The 27,270-nt window shown below is 39.5% G+C and overlaps 2 protein-coding genes across 2 annotated transcripts in view; one reads left to right on the top strand and one right to left on the bottom strand.

Moving 5' to 3' along the window:
* The window catches only part of LOC131699720 (uncharacterized), a 227,209-nt gene that overhangs the window by 75,433 nt on the left and 124,506 nt on the right, over positions 1–27,270 (top strand). The gene's annotated exons all lie outside the window — the stretch shown is intronic.
* On the bottom strand, positions 696–7,653 carry LOC117413201 (transcription cofactor vestigial-like protein 2). The gene is made up of 4 exons (XM_034022022.3): positions 7,373–7,653; positions 4,613–4,874; positions 2,888–3,277; positions 696–1,162 (listed from the first exon to the last, which is right to left on the bottom strand). The coding sequence occupies exons 1-4, from the start codon at positions 7,460–7,462 to the stop codon at positions 1,119–1,121; spliced, it is 786 nt and encodes a 261-aa protein (XP_033877913.1). The 5' UTR covers positions 7,463–7,653; the 3' UTR covers positions 696–1,118.

The raw sequence follows: 27,270 nt of genomic DNA, 5'->3' as shown, positions 1-27,270 counted from the left end.
TGCTGTGCAGCGTTTGCCTATCATACCAGTGCTGTGCAGTGTTTGTATGTCCAGCATAAACCAACTGCAAACAGAGAAATGTAAGCAGTTCAGTCAGGGAACTCATGCGATAGATAAAATATTTATTACAGATTAGACACGACACACTTTTATGCATATTATAAGTTCTTGGATAACACATTTAACATATAATACATGTTTGACCTTTGGCCTCGCCTCAGGGAACCCCTGCTCATACATTTTTCCGCTGATAAGTGGAGAGGTTGACTGTAGGAAATCCACGGGCAGGGGGGCAGATAGCTGCCCTCCCTCTTAGACGAAGCCAAAAAACAGGTGGATGCTGGGGAGGAGGAGGCAGCAGGGAGGTAATGGATCAGGTAAGATTTGAATCCTTTCCATGATGATCAGTGGACAGTAAATACGTTGTTAGTGACGAGGTACTGCTATTTCAATTGACAATGGTCTGGTTATCAACACTTAATAAGCTTGATTTGATTTACTGATTAAAAGTGAGTTCCCTGCCTGAACCACCGCTTTGCTTTATTTTTATAATTAGGTTTGCAACCATTGTTGTAATCGGGTCTCCTAAATATAATCAATAAAACCCAAGAAAAGCTCATGCAATCACCAGTAACTGAAGGATGTTGTGTATTACTCTTACAAAGATAGTCATTAAAATGTCCTTCCACGGTTCATTTCAACAACGTTTGCGCATTTATTTTAGCAAATATAAAAAAAGTATTTGCAAGACCCAGATAAATACATTACATATAATATTTATAATTACTACTTAGTAACGTCATTGGAAAACTAAAATAAATCTGTCTCTTTTTCCCATTTTTCATCCATAATGGCACGCCACAAAAATGCCAGTCATTCAGCTTGCCTGGTGCTCAACAGTTCTTGGCAGATAAACACTGCACACCCAGAAAACGAACACCAGTCATAGGAGTTCCCTGCATTCATAGCCACCCTTTCTGTTTTGTTCTGTGGTACACATGTTGATTGAAGATAAAGAACAAATCCGATCTTGAACCGAAGATAAGGGCAAACGCTTAACTGCACCCATTGTCATCCGGAAGATAACACAGACACAACTAGAAAAACTTGAACAGACTCTAAAACCAGTACGGCTCCTTGCTTTTCTTGTGGTGCTGAAGCCCTGAGACAGAAAGAGAAAATATGTTAAATATTATGATATGTCAGCATGGTGCTTATGCAATCCAATTGAAGTGCAGTATGGCATGTAAAATAGCTCTGAATGCATAGGGGCAAAGGGCCATATTTTCAAAGTGTTTACCCTGGTCTTCAATTGACTCTACTTTTTTAAAAGAGGTAAAACGGCTGTTCATTTTTATTAATAAGACCCAAACAACTAAGTAATATAATCCAAGTTCCTCTCAAAGTGTTTGCTTTTCGTTTTGTAATATTAACATGCATGTTCCTCCTTTAAAAAAATAGGAGTATGTTAAAGAATGGAGGAAACGCTTTGAAAATATGTAAAAAGATAATACAGGGGTGCCATTGGGGGTTCTATAGATGTCAGAAATCTCCCATATATTTATTCAGTCATCTCCCTGTAGAGTGGTGGCTAAACTGAGTAGTGTAGTCACTCGCCATATACTGTCAGTAACAAGTTTGAAACCAACTCTGTAATTGTACATAACTATTAGGCTTCATTGTTTTTTCCTGATGAGTAAAATCAATAGTTGTTATTGCATTTTATACTCAGCACATTCCAAAGCGTATCTATTTTTCAAATGTCATTGGCCAGTGTGTTGCAGTGTGACATCACAATAGCAGCTGTGCCAAGCTTTGAATTCAGAGCTCCTCAAAAATAAATATGTTAAGGAAATCTCTTATGATAAGGAAACGGTACAAACAGAAAACACAATGGTTTTAAAATAATCAATTCGTGAGTACAGACAGAAATTACTTGGGATATCGTCCCACTGTCTTCATTCTCTCAATCATTGATAGTTTTACGTCCCCCATTTAGAGCCATCTGTCTCAAAAGGTTGCATGGTCTTGGAGTTGTGTTGCTTTGATGGTTGGTCCAGAAATCATAGTTATGCTTACAATGACTTACAATTAAAATGTGTGTTGAACATAATTTGGTTATTGGTTCCAATACCAAGGATGGTCTGGCAGTGGTTAACCAGGTTAATACAGTTTCTGAGCATTGTGCTTTCAGCCCAGTGTTTTATTCATCACGTTCACTTTGATTTCAGAGTTTGCGTGGGTTTAAAATTCATAAATCATTAAAATAGACGCCCATTGCTTTCAGTGTTATCTTAGGTGAAGCTGGTCGTGGGTGGCACTGTGATAGACAGATACAGCTCATAACAGGGTGGTGCCTGTGGCTCCTTCTTGTCCTGACAAGAACACCCTGTAGCACCACTTATGTTATCCACATGTTCTGTGTCATTAACCTCTTTTATAAAAACAGAGAAAACAGCAATGTGACCTAGTGTAATTTGTATTGACACAGAAGCTCAATGCAGTAGAATAGATGATCGAACCCCCTAGTTAATTAATGGGGGGATATGCTCCCCCTTTGACAAACTGTACCAGTGTACTGCAGCTGCATTCCTGCTAAAATGGTCAAGAGACTTTTGTACTATATAGGTACTGCCCTCCAACAAGTAATGCAGAATAACTGAGGTGGGATGTTTGTTCTCCATTTTACCCCATTCAGACTCCTTGCTTATGGAATATCTTACTATCCATGAATGTTGTATCAGTCTTGGCAATCAACATAGCAGACAATACAACTGTAGGTTACCAAGATATCTAAAAAGCAAGTCTAAGTGGGGTGACATGGGGTCCCCAATTGTTCTTTTAATTTCTATTCTTGTCGGGGTGCAGCTCTAGGAACAGTATTTACCTGCGTCGATATTTAAAGCGAGCGTCTGGGTGACATCGCTGGCTGGCAGCAGACCGTGCCAGGAGGGCGCTGGTTCCAGTTTGGTGATGTCGTAATGCCCAGGAAGAGTGGCTATCCGAGCGGGGCGCATGGCTGGCATGAGCAGCGGGCTGTAGTGGGACTCCAGGCCCGTGGGCGGGTAGAGTTCATGCAAGGGGCGGGGGTGGGGGTATGTCTGGCTCGGTGAGTAAGCCCAGGACTCTGGGCCGTGTGGAGGAGGCAGGCCCGGGTGCAGAGAGTACGGTTCCACGGGGTATGCTGTCCCCTCTGAATGACTCTGGCACACTGGAGGGGAGTAGTTACTGTCCCAGAACGAGGGGGGGAAGCTACGTCGACCCGGGGAGGGGCTTTCTGCAGAGAGAAAGCAGGGAGGAAGGGTTTAATATGACTCACTTTTAATCATACTCAGTGTCTTTAAGAAGTATTTATCGGCAGGTATTTAATAATTCCATTAATTGATGTGTTGATTTCAATACATGGAAAGCTGTCCTGATTCTTGTTTTCAATACCAATCAATGGCAATTAACTTCCGATAATCAAGGTTTTAGTGTACTTTTAATCACAGACTTTTCCTTATATTTAATATTTGCATAAAAAAGAACAGGCTTGTGCTAAAGCAATTGCTTAGTAAATATGGGACATTTCTGTATGGTATTTAAACACGTAACACGTCAACTAAATTCCATCTACTTTTATGATAATGGTGGCTTATGCTTTTTCCCATCAGCCTATATAAGGACTAACTTCAACAAGCAATATTGCCCTAAATCACTGTGGTGCAGACAGAGCCCATTTCAGAGCTTGACAGCAGAGGTCTCCACCTGTTGTTTTTACTGGACGGCCTGTCTCAGGCGAATATCTGTTGTGGGCAATTCCTAGCTAGTATATTTATATTTATAGTTTTATTGTAATAGGATACTAGGATACATACACAATTGAATTTAAATAGATAAAACAGAATCGATGTACAGAGCTTTTTAAAAATATATTGTCCACAATTATTTGAGTACTGTGTTGGTATTAATATTAAGCTTTTTATTCATCTAGAATTATATTTACACTACTATCAATTCATGTCATATGTTTTGTTTTTACTTTGGATTTTTGGTAACACTTTAGTTTAGGTATCCGTTATAAGTGGTTATAAACAATCTACAAACATGTTATAATTATGTTATTCACAATTATAGAATATGATTAGTAATAATAAGACTGTTATTTAAGTATGTTATTTTTCACAGAGAATTAGGCTACAATATGCAATACAATTTAATATGCGACAGCACATTGTCCATCAGATATGAAAAGCTGCAGCTGATGTTGAAAGGGTCCAGTTCTCTCTGGCTTCTACTACATTGTGGTATAAAGGCCCTGAGGTCCCTCCTGCCTCATAGTTAACAGGGCCAGGCTTACTTCATAACAAAACATGTGAAAAAGAGATAGCTAGCATGTTTTCAATCAGTAAAATCCACAACTAAATGAAACCTGCATGTTATAAGTGTTTTAAACCACTCTGGGTCCCAGGCCTATTACACAAGTCCACAGACCTGACTTGAGTTTGGGGATCAGTTGACTACTTGGAACCGCATGAGCATTCATATTATTCATAAAGCAGGTGAGGTCTCAGTGTCACATGATCTCAGTGTCTTTGTAAAACAGAACATGTCACTGTCGCTCTGCTCTTACCTGCTCCCAGCTCTGTGGCGCGTCTCTTCCCATCTCCCTCTACGTAAGAGCTCAGCGCTCTGGAGAAGTGTTCATCCACCACGCTGCTGATGTCTCCCTGGTAGTAGGTGAAGAGCACACACCTGGAGCTGAGGTACTCTGCCTCGTGGGCCACGGGCTTCTCCTTGTCCCTGTCGCCTTCCTTGGGTCCTGGAAACGAGGCTGAGACAGTCCCAGGCAAGCTCTCGGCCCTCTTCTGCATTCTCCGACTGTCACCTAAAGTCTGGGCAAAAGCATGGGATCTTTTAAACAGAAAAGCCAAAGTGGTTCAAAGCGAAACCATGAATTCGAACCATTTTATTGGTGAAAATGTTCCTTTGTCGGCCATTAACTGCTAGATAACTACCTACGGAGACAGTCTGGTGTCCAAAGTCGAATTATCCAGGTCACTTAGCTACAGATAATGACGGCTGCAAAGGGTATTAATGCTATTTTAGACCAAACAAATGTTTTTATGTATGATGACATTTTAAAAATGCGTTTTAAGGTTGAACTGGATCACAGGCTGCTTGAGATTTATGTCACAGCTTAAAATTAGTTTCAAGATACAAAAAAAACACGTTTTAGCCTTATCTGCCTATAAGATATTGACTACTTGATCCGTGAGGTTTATAATAAATATAAAAAGACTACCTACAGTATAGACCAGCTCTTGGAAATGTTCATTTAATTACAGTAGTCTTCAATAGAGGCGGTCATTAATACACATCTTAATATTTATGTGATCATGAGACTGGAATTACATGCAACAGTTCCCTAGCAACTGCCATCACTCCATTATCAAAAGCTTGCTGAAAAGGTTAAAAAATACCATTATAATACAAAAGTATTACCTTGAAGAAACCTTAGCACACCACAACATCAAAAGCAATGTTGAGATATGGACATGCATTGGCCCTTTGGGACACTGATGCTTATTTGGTATGATGGTACTGCAATGTCCAGTGTGCACTGGTTCATACCACTGTGATACCATATGCAAATTAAAAATGCTACCAATGTACCATTCTACTAGCTTATAACATTTTAGGTGTCCCTGTGCTACCATTGCCCCTTAATACAGAGGGTGCTTTGGCATTGTCACACTATTGCACTGAAGTGGTGGGGACTGAGAAATTGAATTAGCACGTCTTTTGTTTTCTGTTGGAATCAAGCGCTCATTAACAAAGCAGTCTGCAAATCAGCCGAATTAGTGCGAGATTAGCAGGCAACATGAGCCAGTGCTTCCCAAGCATTAGAATGGGTATGAAATACCATCCTTCTGAACTGGGAGGCTCGACTAGTGAAACAGCTTTTCAGAGTCAGTGGATGCATGCACTACATGTAAGGGCACTCCCCAAGACTGCTGGGCTAATATTTTCAACAGGGATTTATAAGGGAGCATCCCTTATACAGGTTTCCCATAGTAAAAGCACAGCAAAACGTTCGTGAAAGCATGGTAAAGCATAGGTAAGCATTGAAAAGCCTATACAGCATATAGAAATATAGAAAAACATGGCCAACCATTGCAAACTACAGTAAATGCATGGTATAACCATGGGAAAAGCATGAGGTGAACTTACTGTGCAAACTTACAGTAGTAAACTATTATAAGGGAGCCTTCTTGAATCTTTTTTTTTAAATGGTATGGGACTTTGCATTTTTGACTAGTGAAAAATATAAAACCAGTATTTGTATTTGTAAGCGAAGGGAATGCTAGGAGCGAAGGCTACCGATAACAAGAGACAGAGAATGTCTATAAAGTGCACATCATTTGTTTGGCAGTAGAATATCACAGCATTGCATTCATATGGGTAATACTTTCTGCAGCTTCTTCCAAGAATTTAGGGCAGAAAAAAAAGCAATGGGGAGTTACTGTTGATGCAAAGGTATTTAATAATTATTTGAAGAAGAGGTTGCACATTACCGGCACAGAACACAGATCTGAGACACGATTTATCTTAATAGAAATATTCATAATCATCTCTAATGGCCCATTCCTTTAAAAAAAATACAAATGGGCTGTATGATAAAACAAGTTAATTGTATATGTCATCAAAGATCTTCGATAACCACTGTGTAGTTTCCCACAGCTTTATCTGGATTGCCATCTAAATCACTATCAACAAAAACAATCTTCTCAGCAATGCCCTTGTAAAAGCTGGCTATGGTATTTCATGGTAAAAGTAAAGCACAGCAAAAGCATTGTGAAATCACAGAAACGTCTGGTAAACCATGGCAAAAATCCATGGGTAATTAGTAAGATGTCTGCATACATCGTTTGGAGTTGAGCAATTGTCTCATTTTGCCAGCTGTGAATAGAACCACTGTATTTTTAGTAACTTGACATACAAGTTGCTAAAAATATACAGCAAGTTCACCAAATCTTTTAAGGAGCTACATAGTACTAAAAAACCTAGATATATGGTCAAAATATTTAACAAGTTGCTATAACACACTGCAATGCCCTTATAAAAGTTCACCATATTAAATAAGGGTCACAAAGCATAGTGAAAGCATGATAAAACATTGGTAGCCATTACAAGTCCTAAGGTATAGTTGAGCATATAAAAAAATGGCAAACCATGGTCAAATATAGTAAATGCATAGTATAACCATGGTAAAACTGCAAAATAACCATGCATATTAACCCTGATTCACTTTGTAATAACAATTACTGTGTAGTAATCTTCAACCTGACCCCTTGTGTTAATTCAGTCTATAAGCAAAAATAGTTTGTACCTGTTGGCTGTTTATATTGTAGGCTGAGGCAGCTGTGGCATACAGTGGATAATGTCCATACGCTGGGTACATAACCTCCAGGCAGCTCATGATTCTAAAGAGTCCAGCAGTAGGGATCAGAGAGCGGGCAGGGTGACCATTCCTCTGCGTCTCAATGCTCTAAAGGCAGTAGGCATTCCCAAGCCAGTTCTGAGCATGCAAGGGGGGGGGGGCTGCCGCAGGGAGACAGACAACATCACTTGCTCATATTGCCAGCTGTTTCCAAGCCACTAAATCAGCAGACAGGAGAAACAGGCTTTTCTTTCCAGACCAGCTCCTCCCACATCCCTTCTCTCGTTAAAGCTGAAGCCAATGGATTTTGTGTTTCAACAAAGTAAACATCCTTAAGGCACATTCATCATACAATAAGGCTGCTACTGAACTAAACCCCTACTCGGACTCCTTTCTCAAGAGATATCTTGTTAAACAGATCAACTACTTGTTAAGCATATGTTTTAAAAGTGCAACTGTCACACATGCCTTTATACCCCCAGAATGTGATCCCTTTTCTAGGAAAAACTCCTTGCATGCTCACGAAATACCTTGGATCGTTGAATAGATAATCATCCCATATTCCAATGCATGCATTTGAAAGAGCAATCTGTCTAACAAGTGCGGATAGTGCATGTACCTCACAGCGAAGCTACGTCTTGGTCGGTCCCCACCACTGTCTCATTTTATCTTGACGAAAGCCGAGTCCAGTATGAGGATGAAGTAAATAACAGCGACTCTCATGCAATAGAAATCAGTAGAAGTACTGTTCAGGTATTAATGGTACATATTTACCCAACATACTTAAAAATCACATGACGTGGTGCCTTTGTAATCCCACTATTAAGAAGGCTGTCAAGAGACACAGTGAGATCTTATAGAAAGCTAGACCTAATAGAGGGAGAGTTTGCTTCAGCATGAGTGCTCTACTATTCCTGCTTATGCTTTAACATGCTTTCAATATGCATTTCACAGTGGTATACCTCAGTCCTATGAAGACAATGTTAATCATTTTCCATAGGCAGACACTAATCCCATTATATTTGAATGATGCTGTTTATGGTATGTATTGCATTCATCATTATAATACCCATCAGGTCTAGCAGAACCATGAGCAGACTGCATCATTTCCAACAGTAGCATGGCAATGCCGTGGACGCTGACTGCATGGTATTGCAGTGTGTTTGGGTGTCAGCATTGTAATGTCAAAATATAAAAACGTAACCATCATGATAGAGGGAGCCATGCTGCCTTTGCCCGTTGTGCAGAATCATTAAATGTTCATTCTATTGGCACTGCTTTGCCGTTGAATATCATTTGGTAATGGGTGTGACTTGGGATTAAAAAGAAATGTTTGTGAATATTTCAGAAGCCCCATACCTAACTAGCACTGTTGCAATTCCTGTAAGAATGTCACAGTGTATCACATGTCTGTTTGACTCACAGAGGGCCTGCCTGCCTGCAGCTGACAGTACAGCACCTTTGTGGAATGTAAACAGACACGAGATTCTTTAAGATGAGTAACTGCGCACAGAAGGATGTGGAAGAATGTAGCATAGAGATTTAAATAAAGGAGGCCAACCTGGCTTCATGGAATGAGCCATGAAGACAGGTTACAAGAATTCAATCTTTTTATTCAAGAAAAAAAAGGGGGTTTGATGGAAGTTTATAACATTTTAAAAGTAAAGTAAAAATGACATTTTCTTCGGTTTTCTTTTATTGTCCCCTTACCTTTTGTGATGTGTGCAGCAGTCAATCTGAGTGGATGTTATCTGATTTGCTTCCGTTGTTTTTTGCTCAGTCTGTGATAGGTGCTTGTACCATTAGTACTGTTCTTCAGTTCCAAGATAGATTCTTACTTACATAAAGACACTTTTGCTGATCTGTCCTCCCTTATATAAAATTGTCATAGTACAAGCGTAGCAAAGTGTAATAAAGCACAATGAAAGCATGGTAAAGCATAGGAAAGCATTGTATAGCCCAGAGAGGTATGGTAAACCACATTCAAAAAGCATAGTATAACCATGGGAAGGGCATGGAAAAGCCGCAAAATGACTGTTGTGAACTTTTATAAGGGCTACAGTAAATATATCTATATCTATGGCAGGCAAGCAGAACTGAAGAGCAGCTCCTGGAGTCAGGTTATAACACAATTGAAAACGCAGCAAGATTGCAAACATCTGTAAAAGGTAAGGGAGATAAAATACATTTGACAATACTTACTCTTCCATTTAATCAGAAAAGGTTGACGCAAGTTACATTTACATTTCAGAAAGTGGAATTAGAGGGCACAGATTGAATTTTGTTCATCTTCTTATTTTGAAATCCAGATGAGTTTAAATCTTGGACAATAAATGCTTTCTCACTGTACAGTCAGAATGTTGTACTAATTTAATTTGTTATTCAATTTCAATTACTAAAAACCTAGGCCCAGTGTATACACAGGTATGTAAAATGCATTCTTCTATATCAAAAATGTAATGCTTTGATATAGAACTGTGAAATCGGACACAGGCAGTTTTTATGGCATTGCATATGTGCTCTAATGCAAATATTGTCTATTTAAATTTTTAAAAAATGCACAAAGTAGATATGTATTTTGGTAATCTCGGACAGGTAAATGTTTCCGTCTTATAAGCAGATGTGGTTTTGTGGGGGTCCGATGAAAGTTAAATGTGCTATAGTCAACAGCCTGCCTTATTAATAGAATTGACATCATTCATTTGGCACCTATAATGGATCATTTGAATCATTTCCAAGAACACTTTGTGGGGGTGGCAGTGGGGTAATGGGATCCAAAGCACGTCTGTGCTTTTAAGAACAACTGTTGTGTGTCACTGACTCTCTAGATTGCTTGAGTAAGAGTTATTAACCTGAAGAGGAATGCATGAGCTCTATAGGGGACTGCGCTTACTAGACCTAGATAACACATCAAAATCTTCAGCTGCAAAAAACATGTTGACATACAACAGGACAAGCATGTGCACATGCACAGTGTTCAAAGAAGGCCCATAGCAATTCATTTCAACACCTCAGGGAGCTGTACAGTTAGGGTTAGAATTAGGGTTAGGGTTAGGGTTATATCATGCAAAACATTTTACACATTAAGTACATTGTAACGATGCATAATAACATTGTAAATATGTGTAAGTACATATGTATTTACCATGTATCTACAATGTAAATACACAGTAGTTATAGACACTTAATGTAAAGTGTTCTCAGAATTAGCTTCAGGTTTTTTTTTTCTACATCCTGTTAACATTTTAACACTAAAAACCATCTCACCTGTTGGAATCCTTCTATTTCTCCTCTAGTTTTGTAATATTATTATATTTTCTTGGAGCAAAAGCAGAGTGATCTATGGCAACACCACTGGCATGGGTCTGCGTGTTAAATTGTCATAACAAAATGAGGAATGACAACATCAAAGAGGCAATTAGCCTGCTCCAACTTCGGGGAAATAAACGGGTCAAGACTCAACAAAAGACGAAGCAATGAAAAAATGTAAATCTAAGTTTGAGAGTTGAAGAAAGCATGATAGTGGGACAGCTTTGCAGGCAGGAAAGAACTGTCCTCATGGTGAGAATGATGCAATTCTCAAACCTGGGGGCTCCTCCCAGCTGAACAGAGGGGAGCCACGAGTGGCAGCTGCTGACAGTCCGTCACAGAGGAGGGGTGTTTGAATAACAGATGCCTGACAGTTTCCTGCATTAATCACTGACCTGCCCCCGATGCACATGACAGCTGTTTCCAATCATTTGTCTTTATTGGCCTCACCAATTTTTTTTTTTAAGTGGGGACTGTCACCTGACAGCCCAAGCACAAAGTGACCAAACTAGGAAAGGGATCTGAGCTGAGCTCTGGGTTGAAGGGTGAGCTCAGACATGGATACACATCCGATCAGGAGACAGGCAGGTAAAAATAAGTCTGCGGCAAGGCCGCTCTGTGTGTGTATATGCATGTGCGTGTGTGTGTGTAAGACAGACGAAAATAAAGTGGTATTACATCATCTTCTGACTGTGCCAGTGGTTTAATACACTGGTCAACAACAACAAAGCCCGAGGTTCATTTATACACGAGATGCAATCCCCTGACTGTCATCTGCATTTTCCACCTTGTAGCGCTGGTCTATTCTGAGTCCTACTGTGTTTGGATCCAACGAAACAGGAATAGGGTTCCAAATCCATTGGGATGTACTGTACTGTACTATACTGGGGCTGAATGGTGTCCATAAACTGCAGTGCACTAGGATTCAAATAACATGAATCAATTAAAATCAAATAAATTACTGCTTGATTCAACAGGCTTGTGCTAACGATGGACGCGCTCTGACCTGCCAGACTAATTTCATTACATAGTGTAAGAGATTACCGAATGATCTTCAATGACAATGCAAAGAGTCTGTACTGATAGCAATGAGAGCACAAGGGTAGAGTAATAGGAGCCACTAGTAAAATGGTATCACAGTGCTTTTTATATTTTGACATAGCAACAGGTATCCCAAGTACACCTGGTACACACTGGTTATACCACTGCAATACAATGGTAGCAATGGTAACAATTGTGCAATTTTATCAGGATCACTGAGAAATGTTTGTTCCAAATCCATGGTGTTGCCATCGCTGGTAATGGCTGATGATGGCTCTGCTGAGTTTCAGTTTAACACACTGTTATTAAAATGGTATGCAGTATCTTGCAAAGGACAATGCAAGATTTCAATAATAAAATACATACAGTAGATCATTAAGTGACTACTTGCTTGAATACATTTGTGTGGCAAAGGTTATAATATATTAGCATAACTGATTAGTACTGCTTGCTGTGATATTAGATACTCAAGAGATTTTGGTCACTAAGATGCTTTAGTTGCAGCCACGGCACACAAGATTAACGCAGTCCTCTAGTAACTTCTATAGCTGTTTACTGTCCCGATACACATACAGCTGTCTGAACCCATCTCCAAGGATGAGGAATGCTTGTCAAATAGGGATGCTTGTCACATGTCACAATTGCATACTGATTTATAGACTACCAGTGACTACAGTTAAAGGAACACTGTATATTAAAAGCTTTTAAAAGTTCTTAATGTATTTTCATTTGTAAACATGATATCTGGTGATGCACAAGGTTAAATAAATCTATGCCTGCAAATCTTGCTTTCAACTAGTCTTGCAATTCTTTGGTCATTTCGCTTGGAGAATGAAACTGTCCCACCCCTTCAGGGTCTCCTTTCCTGTCATTAGCCAACCGGATGCTTCCCCTGTTGATTGACATGCTTTACAGCCAAGAATATGTTTTTACCTGAAGACATACAAAAGTTTTCCATAGTAAAAGCATGGCAAAGTGTAATAAAGCATATTGAAAGTATGGTAAAGAATAAATAAGCGTTGTAAAACCCAGAGGGGCACGGTACAGTATATAAAAATAACACGGCACACAATGGTAAACTATGATAAATGCATAGTATAATTGCTGTGCAAATGTACTGTGGTAAACTTTTATAAGGGCACTGCTGAGGTGAATAACCTAGGAAGAGAAACAGTAAGTTTACCAGAAAGGCAAGCAAACTGTGAGCTTCAACCGAGAGTAGTACCATATATCTGTTTAAAAAATAAAAACATGTGTTTCTTTCAAAACTGCACTGTTTAGCCAATGGAGGTGTCTGACAGGCAATATGTATGGAATTATTTTGTTATCTGCACCCACTTTATCAATTTTGTAGCTCAGTTTCACTTCAGCGGTCTTACTGCAATCAAAGCATGTGACCTACAGCAAGTGATTACCTACCAGGAAGAAACTGACCGAAAGCAAAGAACCACAATACAAAGAACGGGTGACCAGTGATGAAGACCGTTACTTACAGATTTTACAATATCTGTTTTCTAAAGAGCTACAGTATGTATGGTCACCCTCCAGTACTGCACCACCTGTCTGTCAATGGTGTCATTGCAGGTGATTTTATTTTTTTTGTCCCCTACTTAAAATTCTTACACTGCAGTTTCCAACAAGAGTTTCGTGTGTGGGAGCTCATCATACCACACGTGCAGGCTCTAGTTATGAATTATTAGCACTCCGACCTTAGTTTAGCATCCTTTTATGGATGAGATTTGCCATATGTTAAAACAATAATAATTTATTACGGGTTGGGTTTCACAAACAAGGCTCGAGTCGCCCATGAAAATGAGCCCCCCATGCAGCCCTGAGCTCCTGTGTGAGATCACTTTCCCCTTTCGGACTGTGTTTGGTTGCCAGCTTCTCAGAGCCTTGTTCCCGGGTGACATCAGCATCTCTATTCCGATGGAGCACTTGTGTCTCTGGCCTTGAATCTGAAACCTGAGTGGACAGGCTGCGAGGGGAATCACATGGCTGTGATACATGCCTGCTGTGGGACTGCCCCAGAGCTAAGTCCGAGTGACTGATTTATCCCGAAGGGTGACATCATGCACTCTGGAGCTTTTTGATTACACGGTACACTCCAGACTAACGCTGTATGTGTTTGTTCTGGCAATATAAAGCGCAAATATGAAGAATGGAATTGGAAATGTGTAAAATTAGCAGACACTACACTTTAATTTACTAGCCCCTTATTCATTTGGTGGGCTCAAGCGAGTTCAAAGTAGACAATTGTTCACATTACCAGACCACTACACAATTCAGCACAACTCAGTTTGATGAAGACTTAGGGGACCACATGGAAAGTTCAGTATCAAGGTGTGCTAGCTGAGTTATAAAGAGATGATCACATGACTTCTGCTGGCCCTGTGCCTGACCATAGCAACACTTCTGCTACAGTGCACAGGATACCTTTCAGAACCTCTTGCCTGTTTAATTGTTCTATTATACAGTATATGCTCTCTATTCTGGATTTTGCTTAGATTGCTGTTGACCATACTCACTAATTAAAATTAATTAACTTCCACTTCTCTAATAAGGGTTGCGAGAGCCGGCACCTACAGCTGTAGAAGCAGTTTTCAAAATGACCACTAGGGGTGTACAAGCGTCATTTTTTTCTTTCATGCCAGGTTTACATTAACACAGCAAACGGGAGCAAGCAAGTTGGACCCATTGGGGTTTCAACAATACTTGACCTTATCGTAGAGCCACGGATATGGACATTGATATAAATAAGACACCTGTCATTGCACCCCTCAGACCCCAGCTCCCCTGTGACATTTATTCTTAGCCCTCTGATCTGAAGTCAGTCTTGTCTCACATTTAGTTTGCATGCATGCAGCCACTAAAAACAGAGCAAGCCCATTTCAGGACTCAAGGGATAAATATGATATCCTGGTAGAAACAATTAAAACCTATTTATACTACAGTGTTATTATTAGTAAATATTAGTCATGTTACCATTATGTAAAATAAATATTTGATCTACGATTATTTGTCTTTACTTTTCTTTTGATATGAAATCATTTAGATTTTACTTATACCCTCAACCATGCAGTTATACTGCTGCTAACAGTGTAATTATAGTCTGTAGACTTCACAGGACGTTTACACATTTTCTGATGAGGATATCATATTTCTTACACTATAATTCCTAGTAATACCAATGATAACAGTAAAATGTGAGTAACTGTATTCAGGAACTGTAATGCGACTGGCCTCAAAAATACCTATTTAAAAATATATAACATTTCATTATTGATATATCATCTTTTTTTTATATGGGAAGCAAAGATGTTGTCTACATCATCTCCCACAAGAACCCGTCTAAATCGATTCCTAATTAAAAGATGCCTTCTAATTTAGCCGCGCGTCCCAATGTTTTAAAGCATCCCATTCAATTTGAAGAAAATAGTCTCTTTTTTGCCTTCCTGAACAAACAGGTGCTGTTGGGCTTCAAGGAAGGGGCCAACAAATTGGCTGTTTGTTCAGAAGCCATTTACCATCTTGCCCAAATAAGCAGCCCCTTCTTATTGTCCTTCAAGCAGGCAGACACACGGCTGTTCCTTCAGGTGCGATGAAATGCTTGCTGTACAAACAATGTAATTGTGCCTGAAACACAAAAGGACCCCATAATGAGGCATCCTGCAGGAGGCCTGCACAAAAAAGAGACTGCAGAGCCCTTTCCAAAGCACCTTTTCCATTCAAGAGTTTAACGACTCTCAATAGCAGTGGCATTATTCCAACACAACACAGCAGCTGTTAATTACTTCATCCTTATCAGAGCTCAGTTCATCCCTGCGCCCTGGCAGTGTGATAATTGGCCTAGGTGTTGGGTCTGGTTTCTTAGTTACTGATGGTAATACAGTTTATTAGGCCTACGCTTTCCCCACTGTGATGGCAAGTGAATGACTGAGCAACCGAATGAGGGGGAAGGTGCTTCTGAAACTGCTGTCACTCTCTGAGCTTCCCACAGCAAAGCGCTATTTAATGAACTAGCATGCCCTGTTCACACAAAGGGTATTGCGTGGTGTGTCTTTCAGTCATGGAAACTGTTTCAATTGCTTTGCTTCGTGTGTCTCTTTACATCAGATTAATTCTAGCAACATAGTGTTTTTTCCTGGTCTCTCTGAGTTCCTTATATGTAACAGTTACAAAATGTTCTTCAATTTCAATACAGTGGCACTACAATGGCAATGCAATATTTCTTCATTGGGCCATTAGTAACACAGTCCGTCTCAATTATAGGTGCTATTTGCATAATGGTACAGTGGTAACATACTTTTCCCCATAATTATCCTTGTTATTTAAACAGAATACTCATTGAACATTCATAGTCTCCAAAGCTGGCCTTAAAGACATTCACCTTGGCCTCTAGTTTCTGGCCTCATTTAATTAACGCTCTAGCAATACCTGTCCTATTCATTGATCCTTTTCCAGAGAACAGCTGTATGAATTTAATCTTTTAAGATTTTAGAATCTCTACTGCCCTCTGCAGACAAATACTGGCAACAGATCTTTGTACAAGTATTTAGGGTTGGTCATTTTTAATTTTTTTCTATACCCAATATAACAACGTATATAACAACTCTTAATTAATTAACATTTCTTGCACCATCCCAATATTTCTAGTTTTAATAAGAATCACATACAAATCACAGTATAATCGGTGATGATAAAAATAGCCTATCCCCCTACATTTAGTAAGATCATCACATTGTAAAAACACAACAGAGAATATAACGCAATTAAATGTAAACACAATTAGGAAAATAAATGGCAATTACGTCAAGGATCACCCATACTGTCCATTATTTTATTATTTTTTTTAAAAAACTTCTAAATACAGCTGCCACTCTATTAATCAACACCTGACTGCCCAGAAGTCTGTTTAAAATATATATATTGCCCTTTCAGTACAACAACCAATACAACCATGGTTATCCAAAAACACACCCGAATAAAACATTTATTTATTTATTTATTTATTTATTTATGTATTCCTTATACAACATAATGCAGATTAAAACAGGAATTAGGAATCATTTTTTCAGCAGCATAGAAGAGATTCTGTTCAGGGCACCAACATTGAGAAACTATGACACCCAGTGACAAAATAGAGATACTGCAGTCCTATATCATTTCCTGTCGTTTCCTTCAGAACTGCATAACCCCATACACCTTCCATAGATCACATTGATACTTTCAAAAAAGGTAGAGGGCAAGCATTTAGTTCAGTCCTTGACTATTTGCAATGCTTTCTGTCAGCTGCATTATTGTTAAGCATCTCTTGGTATATTTAAATAATAATAATACACGTCTTTGCAGTGCTGTTGAAATATGAATACAGTAGTCTCCGACGAAGAGAACACCCCTCGGGAAGCAAGCGAAGTGTTCTTATAGCCGAAGTGTTCTCTAAGCTAAGACGGAGTAAGTCACCACCCACAATATGAATCAATAAATAAATAGAGAAATATGTATTACGTGTCATGACGCGTATCAACATATGAAATGAACTGAATAAGTAAAATAAAAGCAATAGGAAAGTGTATGTTATTAAACTATAATAATAAAGTAACAGACAAACTTTAAACACATCACCCTCACATGTTAAAGAAATGCAGCAGCAATCTACAAGACATGCACATTATTTAACAGAACGGGAAACGCCAAATTGTTCGGCGACTTGTGTCTGATTCAGGGTTTTTTCAAGAGTTCAAACCATTTCCAACTTTGTGTAGCAAGAGAATTTAGCCTTTTGTTTACATGCCATTTTAGCGATGATGTGCACTCGTGGAAATCAGAATACAAAACGAGTCAATGATATGGTTAAAGTGCCCAAGCGAAACCACAGATACAAACAACCCTCACCTTATTGGGTAACTGTGTGGAATGGAAATGCTTATGAATCTGTATCTCACAAAAAATATTCTGGTAATGTATGCTGTATTTCTGAGAAATCTAAAAAGGAACGGTACTTTGAAGCAAGGTATGTACAGTGGAAACGCTTTGTATATGAAACGGTATTATTTCCACAAAAACAAAGATCCAGTTTAAATGTCACGTGAATGGTACAGACTGCATCGAAAAGTGACAGGCAACCTCAGGCTGGAAATCGCACGTCATATCATTCAATTTCAAAGTTTCAATTTCATTTTTATGACCAACAAAACAACAAAACTACGAATGCTTTTGTGTGCTTAAAGTGCATACTAAAAGCAAACTAAAAATATATGTATTTGTAACGAATTGAAACAGATTCTAACTGTGACCAGCCAATACACAAAAGTCAAGGATCACGTGTATGTATTGTTTTTGTATGATTGCTGTTTATTAAATAATTAACCTGGGCGCCTGGTCAAAACGGATGATTATGCCTTTCTAACCATGGGGAGCACCTGAGACAATGTGATTAGAATCTCCAGTGAAGACAGGCCACTTGGCAGTGCCTTGACCAGATGATCCACTTATGGGACAAATTCATCTTTATTATCCTTTGCAGGTATACACATTCCCAGGACAGGGCTATATAGCATGCAGATAAAACTTTGCATGTTCATTCTTGACAGAAAAGGTATTGCATTTATCTGAATTCGGGTAATCAGCCCAGACAGTCTAGCGATATGTTTTACTTCTGGTTACTATACTGAAAATTGTTTGCATTCATTTAATGAAACTTTGCATGAAGATTTTTTTTTTTTTAACCTGCTGTCCAGAAGTAATGTGCTTTGGGCCTCTGATTTTTATACTTAGTCGTCAACAGCATTCTCATAAATATCACTGCCTACAACACAGAGGCAGAAGAACCCAAAACCTATGCATTGTCTGTTTGATCTGACTAAGTATGCCCCTGCTACTACATGCAGCAGGATGTTTACAGATGCATTTTCTACCATTATTATTATTATTATTATTATTATTTATTTCTTAGCAGACGCCCTTATTCAGGGCGACTTACAATCGTAAGCAAAAACATTTCAAGCGTTACAATACAAGTAATACAATAAGAGCAAGAAATACAATAACTTTTGTTCAAGTAAAGTACAAGTTTGACAAACCACAATTCAATAATACAGCAGGTAATAGTGATAGTTACATCAGGATATGATTAAATAGTGATAGTTACATCAGGATGTGATTAAATACAAAGTACTACAGGTTAAAAACTTGGCAGATTACAGTATTCTGAAGTACAGGATTAAATGCAGTAAAATAGGGGGCAGATAAGAGCAAAATAAAGCACATTTACATGAAGGGTGATAGTGTCCCAGGATACAAACAGAGGAGTTCTACAGGTGCTCTTTGAAGAGGTGAGTCTTAAGGAGGCGCCGGAATGTGGTCAGGGACTGGGCAGTCCTGACATCTGTAGGAAGGTCATTCCACCACTGCGGAGCAAGGGTGGAGAAGGAGCGGGCTTTGGAGGCAGGGGAGCGTAGCGGTGGTAGAGCTAGTCTTCTAGTGCAGGCGGAGCGGAGAGGTCGAGTAGGGGTGTAGGGAGAGATGAGGGTCTGGAGGTAGCTGGGTGCAGACTGGTCAAGACATCTGTAGGCTAGTACAAGAGTCTTGAACTGGATACCATAGTTCAGGAAACAAAGAGGAGTCCATATTTCCAACATGGGTTTAATAGGCAACAATCATCATAAATGTAAATCAAGTTTAATTTAGAATTTTGGCCAAAAGTTTTATATAAAAAATATTCAGGACAAATACAGGTGTTAAATGTAGAATTGGAAGGTGATGAACATGTATGACAATCTCATGCACAGGTGCCATACGTTATACAGGATCCGATTATTGGGAAATCAATAAATCACTAGCACTTTATAATAAGTGTCAATAACTAAAATGTAATTATGTATGAACTGACACATATGAATTCATATTTAATTCAATTGCTATGAAACTATATTCCACAGATATTCCTAATTATGTCTTCATTTGGGGATATTGTTTTATTCATTTTAAAGAATGTATAATAACGATATCGCATATATAATGTTTGTTCCTTGTTCCTGCAGCCCCAAGGCTTACAGTAAGGGGTGGTCTTGTGGTAAGGTTATGTCTTGGACTTCTTTTTTCCTGTACCAGAGGCTTGTAGTAAAGAAAGTGCTTTGGAGCCACAAAAGCAGTTGTGAAAATGATTACAGGAAGAAAGAGGAGCAGAGGAGCAGTACTGAACACACAGACTTCCATCTTTAAGCAAGGACTCCATCGGGGTTACTGCTGCTGTGATGCTGCCATTGCCCCTCAGTACAGTAGTGCCACTGCAGACCGTTTCGTCACAGGATTAGGGGCAGCGTTTGTAAAAAAAACAATATTTAGCATGTTTCAGTAAGGAAACAAATTGAGGGATAACATGCTTTTATTGATCTTTTGTTACAATACAAGAATGTTATTGTGGCAATAACTGGGACCATTTTTTGCTGGTTTACATATTAAGGACAGGTTGATTTAGCAAAATTGTTTTTCTAATTTAAAAAAATTAGAAAAATGAGTATATCTTGTTTGCAGATCAGACCTATTGTGCATTTCCATGATTTGTAAATCATAAGTCCGATGCATCTGTTTTATAACTCAGATAAGGACATGTCTTAAATAGTGCAGTTATTTAAATAAAATTAAAAAAAAGATTTATATGATATTAAAATCAGACATTTTAAATTAAGTTTGGACAAAACAAATTTGCAAATCAACTGAAAAGCATGTGAAATCAAAGAAAAACCTAACATACTTTTTTTTTGTATATATTCACTGTCAAATGCAGCTTTAAAATAAAAATAAATAAAAGAATAGTAAAGAGTGCTAAATTAATGAATTTACCATTTATTTCACATGACCAACAGAATGTACTGCTTGGACAAGACAGACAAAGTTCAAGAAGACTCCTCATGGTCATTTGTGGGTCAGTTGTCTAAAAGTGCCGTTAAAACATAACATCAGGTGACTGCAGTATCTTTTATGGCCAGGTAAGTCCGACCCTTATAAAAGTTTACTGCTGCATAGCATTGTATAGCAAAAGGTAGAAAAGAACAAGTAACAAACATCGCCAGCCACAGCTGTACATTTAAAGTGATAGCAGTCAGTACAAAAAGTTTATGAATTTGATGTATCTCAACAGTATCTACAGAATAGCAAAAACAGATATGTAAGAGGGCAGCAGTGTGGAGTAGTGGTTAGGGCTCTGGACTCTTGACCGGAGGGTTGTGGGTTCAATCCCAGGTGGGGGACACTGCTGCTGTACCCTTGAGCAAGGTACTTTACCTAGATTGCTCCAGTAAAAAAAAAAACTGTATAAATGGGTAATTGCTTGTAAATATAATGTGTAAAAAATAATATAATTGTATGTAAAAATAATGTGATATCTTGTAACAATTGTAAGTTGCTGTGGATAAGGGCGTCTGCTAAGAAATTAATAATAATAAGACATGGTAATAGTTTTCTGAGAATTGGATATTGGAGACCTTGATTTGGTAAGTGAACAAGGTGTGAGTGTTATGGCAGCGTATATTAAAACGACTGATATACAGTTTGTGTTCTCAAGATTCGTCTAAAAACGCAAATGTGACATACAGTACAGACGGTCATTAACGAAAAAAATTAGAATACTGAAAAAACACCAATAACAATTCAAACACGTGTAACAAGCAACTCAAAACTCTGTGTAAGCCCCTCAATTAAAAATAGGTACTTTTACTGGGCCCTTTGACCTAATGCAGCTCTGTAATGTAGGCTGAACTCCAGTATGGATATACTGCATCTCCAACTGGTATTAGCTCTTTCCAACTGATCGTCATGGCAATACAGTGGCATGAAAATGGCAATTAACTGCATTTGGACTAATGCCTAATAGTTGCACAATGCTACCAGCTATCAACCAGAAAGGCCTTTAATTTAGTTCTCCTTTTGGACTTCTACTTAAAGGAATTATAAAGAAGATGTGGCTAAGAGGTAGTTCTGTGCTGCAAACATCCTGTGACACGAAACAGAGACATTTTTAAATATCCTGTCCCACTCTGTGCTTCTGAACAGATATGCATCTGATATCTCTGTACTACTTGGTGCTCCCAGTGTTTCTGAACACAAATAAACCACTGCAATACAGTTTTCTATCTTAGGATGCTCATATGGTCACGTGCAACAATAGGACATTTCTCAATATAGTCACTAAGGCTCCCATTCACAACACAGCAAACCAACAGGTCACAGGCCAGTCTAGATAACGTGTTTAATAATTGCACTTATTAATTTATTATCACTAGTTTGATTAATTTTGGAGTAGAAACAAAAGCCCAGTCCTGGTGGGATTATTTAGATGTACTGTACATGTAAAGCTTGATTTGTCACAGCAGCTCATATTGTTAAATTGCTTACTTTACCGTTTGTCTCAAACAAAAAGAGTGAAGTGAAAGCTCTCTGTCATGTGTTTATAATAGTCTATTTCTGTTTAACAAACGAGAGAAGTGCGTACCTAAAATGAGAAGCTGTCTAGTTTGCCCTGAGCGCACAAGCTGAATGGAATCACAGCTGTCCACCAACGCTGGATTAGCTGCTCCCATTTTATGTCTTAAGAAAGAAATATGGAGGGGGATTTTACAAAGGCACAAGAAAACAGGATTGAAATAAAAGGAGGGATGAGAGAAAAGAAAGGAGTAATGACAGAAAAGCAACCCCATTTTTCCAGTAAAGTGGTGTGATTTAAGGATGATATGACTGGTTGTGAAAAAAAAAATGCAGTAGCATCAGTTTTTCTAGTAGAACGAAAACAGAAATGGTTTCTTGCTGTTTAAATTAGAGATCGTGTTGTGAAAAAAGTATGATCTGAGGCAATCCGACCTCTGCTTAGATAATCCTGTGGAAATGGATTTCTCTGTTTCTCAAATGTTTTGCATGTTTTCTATGGTTCATATTGCATTTTGAGAAAAAAATACAATGTAGAAACCTGAACCAGATTCCAACCTGAACCAGAGTCCTTTTCTGTACAGTACGATGCACGGCAATACCTGCAATTATACAGCACATGAGTTATTAGTGTTTATTGCTTAATAAAAGGAACATTTAACCTGGAAGGACACACACTACTATTTTACCTACTGAAAATGACACATAACATAAATGCACTTTACATAAATATTGTCATTTATTAATAGGGCTTCCCACGAAACAGCTGGCTCTTGCTATTATCACTCGCAAAACATTTCCTAAAACAATAACTTCCCCCACCTTCCCTAAGAAGCAGGCTAGCTAGGGCTAGTACAATCACTCTGAGCCAGCATATCTGTGAAGACGGGTGATGAGATTGAAAACGCTGATAAAGACTTTCCTTTTAAAGTGAAAAATGTACATTTTAACACAGCTATACCACACCTTTTGTAAAACAGAAACACCCTTTCACCCCTGAACTTGTTTTCTAACTTATTGTTTAGCAGGGAGACTACAGGGATACAATGGGTGTTACTCCAGTCACGCCAAAAATATATAATGAGCAAAACTTAAAAGAAAAACAGAACAAACACCCAACCATGAACAAATCAGGAGGTTGGAGGCATTGACCTACATCACCATGGAGCGAAAACAGCAGGAAAAGATTACAGTGACTGGAGCACAAGCCTGGACCCCAGTGCTGCACTGTGAGAGAGCCGTACAGAGCTCCCAGTGCTGCACTGTGAGAGAGCCGTATAGAGCTCCCAGTGCTGCACTGTGAGAGAGCCGTACAGAGCTCCCAGTGCTGCACTGTGAGAGAGCCGTATAGAGCTCCCAGTGCTGCACTGTGAGAGAGCCGTACAGAGCTCCCAGTGCTGCACTATGAGAGAGCCGTACAGAGCTCCCAGTGCTGCACTGTGAGAGAGCCGTATAGAGCTCCCAGTGCTGCACTGTGAGAGAGCTGTACAGAGCTCCCAGTGCTGCACTGTGAGAGAGCCGTACAGAGCTCCCAGTGCTGCACTGTGAGAGAGCCGTATAGAGCTCCCAGTGCTGCACTATGAGAGAGCTGTACAGAGCTCCCAGTGCTGCACTGTGAGAGAGCCGTATAGAGCTCCCAGTGCTGCACTGTGAGAGAGCCGTATAGAGCTCCCAGTGCTGCACTGTGAGAGAGCCGTATAGAGCTCTTAGTGCTGCACTGTGAGAGAGCTGTACAGAGCTCCCAGTGCTGCACTGTGAGAGAGCCGTACAGAGCTCCCAGTGCTGCACTGTGAGAGAGCCGTATAGAGCTCCCAGTGCTGCACTGTGAGAGAGCTGTACAGAGCTCCCAGTGCTGCACTGTGAGAGAGCCGTATAGAGCTCCCAGTGCTGCACTGTGAGAGAGCCGTATAGAGCTCCCAGTGCTGCACTGTGAGAGAGCCGTATAGAGCTCTTAGTGCTGCACTGTGAGAGAGCTGTACAGAGCTCCCAGTGCTGCACTGTGAGAGAGCCGTATAGAGCTCTTAGTGCTGCACTGTGAGAGAGCCGTACAGAGCTCCCAGTGCTGCACTGTGAGAGAGCCGTATAGAGCTCCCAGTGCTGCACTGTGAGAGAGCCGTACAGAGCTCCCAGTGCTGCACTGTGAGAGAGCCGTACAGAGCTCCCAGTGCTGCACTGTGAGAGAGCCGTATAGAGCTCTGTGCTGCACATGAGAGAGCTGCTATAGAGCCCTGTGCTGCACTGTGAGAGAGTCGTATAGAGCTCCCAGTGCTGCATTGTGAGAGAGCCGCTCTAGCTGCAGAACAGAGCTAATGCAGTCCTTGGTGTTTTTCACAGTCCATTACAGTTTAGCTCCTGCTTGATTGCGCTATTGATCTTGCACTGTCTCCACCCTGGAGCTCTGGAATACCGCGCTGTTGACCTACGTCAGGTAAAGCTCTCTAACACTAAACCCATTCTCCTCAGGTACCAGTCCCAGTTCTTGTTAAAAAAATTAGCAGCTGTTTATGGTATTCAGCAGATGCAGTCATATATGACCAAACCTTGGCTGTCCACCAACATTGTATAGCACCGTGTCACAAACTGGGGTGGCTTCCCTGTAAGAGCATATGCAAAATCCACAAGCTCCCTTTCTCTGTTGTGGGCTGGGAGCCCCCTTTGTGGTTTTCTGATTCATTTCATCTTGTGAGAGTACTTGTTAAACACAGCTCTCCGATCCCATCAATAGTGTAACTTGTCACTAAATGCTTTCTATGACTCTACTGTATGTGACTTGCTACAGGCATTGTTAACTAGGAAATTTCCAGTTTCAAGCAGAAATGTAAGCTCAACGGCAAGCTTGTGACTCAACTAAAAAGATGCTTACTGTGCACTCAGTGAATTCATGAATCAATCAGTTATCAGCAATGCTTTTATGTACGTAAGAAAACAAATGATCTCTCATGCACCTGTATATAATTGACTACATTAACTTACACAACAAGTGATATGATCTAGAACACTTATAAAAGCATACAGCCTCAATATAATCCTACATTATATTTAATTGTATTATGTTCAAGGCTTAGGTTATGTTTCCGTCAAAGGGGTGCAGGGTCGGTTTGTCCGACATCACTGTACATTTTATATGTCTGGCTCACAAAAGTCACACCAAAAACCACGGCTTAGCACAGCCATGTGTCTGCTGGAGGACTGAGCTGGCTGTAAGGGGAGAGAGGAGGCCAGGAAAGAGGGTTTAGTAACTTTTTTTTTAACCAGATCGAATTTTGGAATCAGTCTTGTATTAATTCAAATCCAATGACAGAATGACCAGGCAAATCGCACTGTTCCAAATTAAATCTAAACAGATAGATTAATTATTTTTTTATTAAACTATGGGATAAAATCGAAGGTTAAAGACATTATTTTAAACTGTTAGCAGGAATTTGTACTGCATGCTCAGTATACAACATGCCCATTAAAAACAAGAAGTCATCATAAGAGGTTCTAATGGTGAAGTCTGTTTAAGTAAATTATATTGTTTACAAAGTGATCCTGGGGTACAGACAGCACATTGACCCAAGCACTCTACACAACTATCAATTGCAAAAAAACACAATCACAGTTCAGTGGGGAATTCTTACCTCTGGTTTGTGACTGTACTGTACAGCAAGTGGCCTCAGAGAAGTAGTTCACATCAAACATCCATCACACAATCTGGCCGAATTAGTAGACTCTGGTTAACAAAGGCCTAGGGCTGAAGTACTGTTTCAGGCATTAATGTACTTTAGAAATGGGTGTATGGGGCAAAGCTAGCATACTTAACCCTTAAAATACCCTTAAACTATTGAGAGTTCAATCACTGTTTATGTTGAAGCAACTGCTACAGTTCAAAAGGAGGTTACCCTTTCAAGTGCTTGACAGCAAGTACACACCTATACTGTACCTGTGGGCTTTTTGCTAACAATTATAACATTTTGATTACTTGGTAAATGCAACCTTGATATTTCAGCAGCCTATTATCAGCAAATTCTATGCAAAGAAAGAAGGGGCAGACAACAACAAAAAAAAAAAAAATCAGACCATCAGTAGTACATCATGAAACTAGTTCATACCTCTTGCCTTTTCCAGTAAAATTAGTCCTACTTTCAGCCTTGCAACAACACATTTGTGGTGAAATGCCCCATTCGCAACACACAAATACTTCCAGACAGACACAAAGCTGGAACCACATGCAGAAAAAAACTGAATCAGAGACGCTAAATGACAGCACTGCAGGTAATTTAGACTTTTCCTTTTAAACCAGTCTAGGAGACGATTAATTTGGACTCCATAACCCACTGCTCCATCTAAATGCCATAGAGCACTTCTCTTTATTGCTTCCCTTCCACAGCCTGTATCTTCGAGGGAAGCTGCTACCTACGAGGAACTGCACTCACTTTATTAACCACCACTTTCTCCTTAACATTAATGGATTCCGTTCAAGCAGGCTCATTCACTTAAGTTATATAGTTCTGGCACACTTATTTAATTGGGTTTCTGACTGGGCCAATTTCCATACACCGGTGAGTGTTACTCTGGTCTCAGAACGGGCTTCCAGAAACATGCTTTTGGTTCACTGCACACTGACGGACCTCTGCCCTAACAGCAGAAGCAAATCCATGCAGGAGATACTGCTGTAAGGTATGAAAGATAGGAGCACATTGAATGTGGACTTCCTCCAAAAACACAACACAGTGCAGGAAGTCAAGCAGAGGCTTATTTGTGTTTGTCTAAATCCAACTGACATTTAGAATTTAGAACAGCGAGTTTCACAAACCCTGATTATCAATTGTGACTGTAAACTAATTAGAGCATAACATGGGTCTGTGAAAGTAGCTTCTCAAAAAATGGATCTTATCAACTTACTCAACATGTTGGTGCTCAGTGATAACTGTAATACTGTAGCTTGTAATTCGGAGAATGAAAAGCTTCAGGACAGTATCTAACATGTTTGTGTTTTCACTCTGATGGTGGTGCAGACAAAGTGAATGGCAGACTGAGCTAAACTCACTTTGACATGTTGCAAAAAATTCTGACCAGGAAGCAGGAAAATGAAG

Source organism: Acipenser ruthenus, chromosome 23, assembly GCF_902713425.1.
Source record: "Acipenser ruthenus chromosome 23, fAciRut3.2 maternal haplotype, whole genome shotgun sequence".
NCBI lineage: Eukaryota > Metazoa > Chordata > Actinopteri > Acipenseriformes > Acipenseridae > Acipenser > Acipenser ruthenus.
The sequence above is the reverse complement of the archived record's forward strand: the minus strand, read 5'-3'. Positions and strand labels throughout refer to the sequence as shown.

Bases quoted from the DNA above. Each gene is read 5' to 3' on its own strand.
- LOC117413201 (XM_034022022.3), bottom strand. From the start codon at position 7,462: ATGAGCTGCCTGGAGGTTATGTACCCAGCGTATGGACATTATCCACTG. The intron at 3,278-4,612 runs GTAAGAGCAGAG...TTCTCTCTGCAG, and splicing joins CGCCACAGAGCTGGGAGCAG to AAAGCCCCTCCCCGGGTCGA. The intron at 1,163-2,887 runs GTAAATACTGTT...TTTCTGTCTCAG, and splicing joins CGCTTTAAATATCGACGCAG to GGCTTCAGCACCACAAGAAA.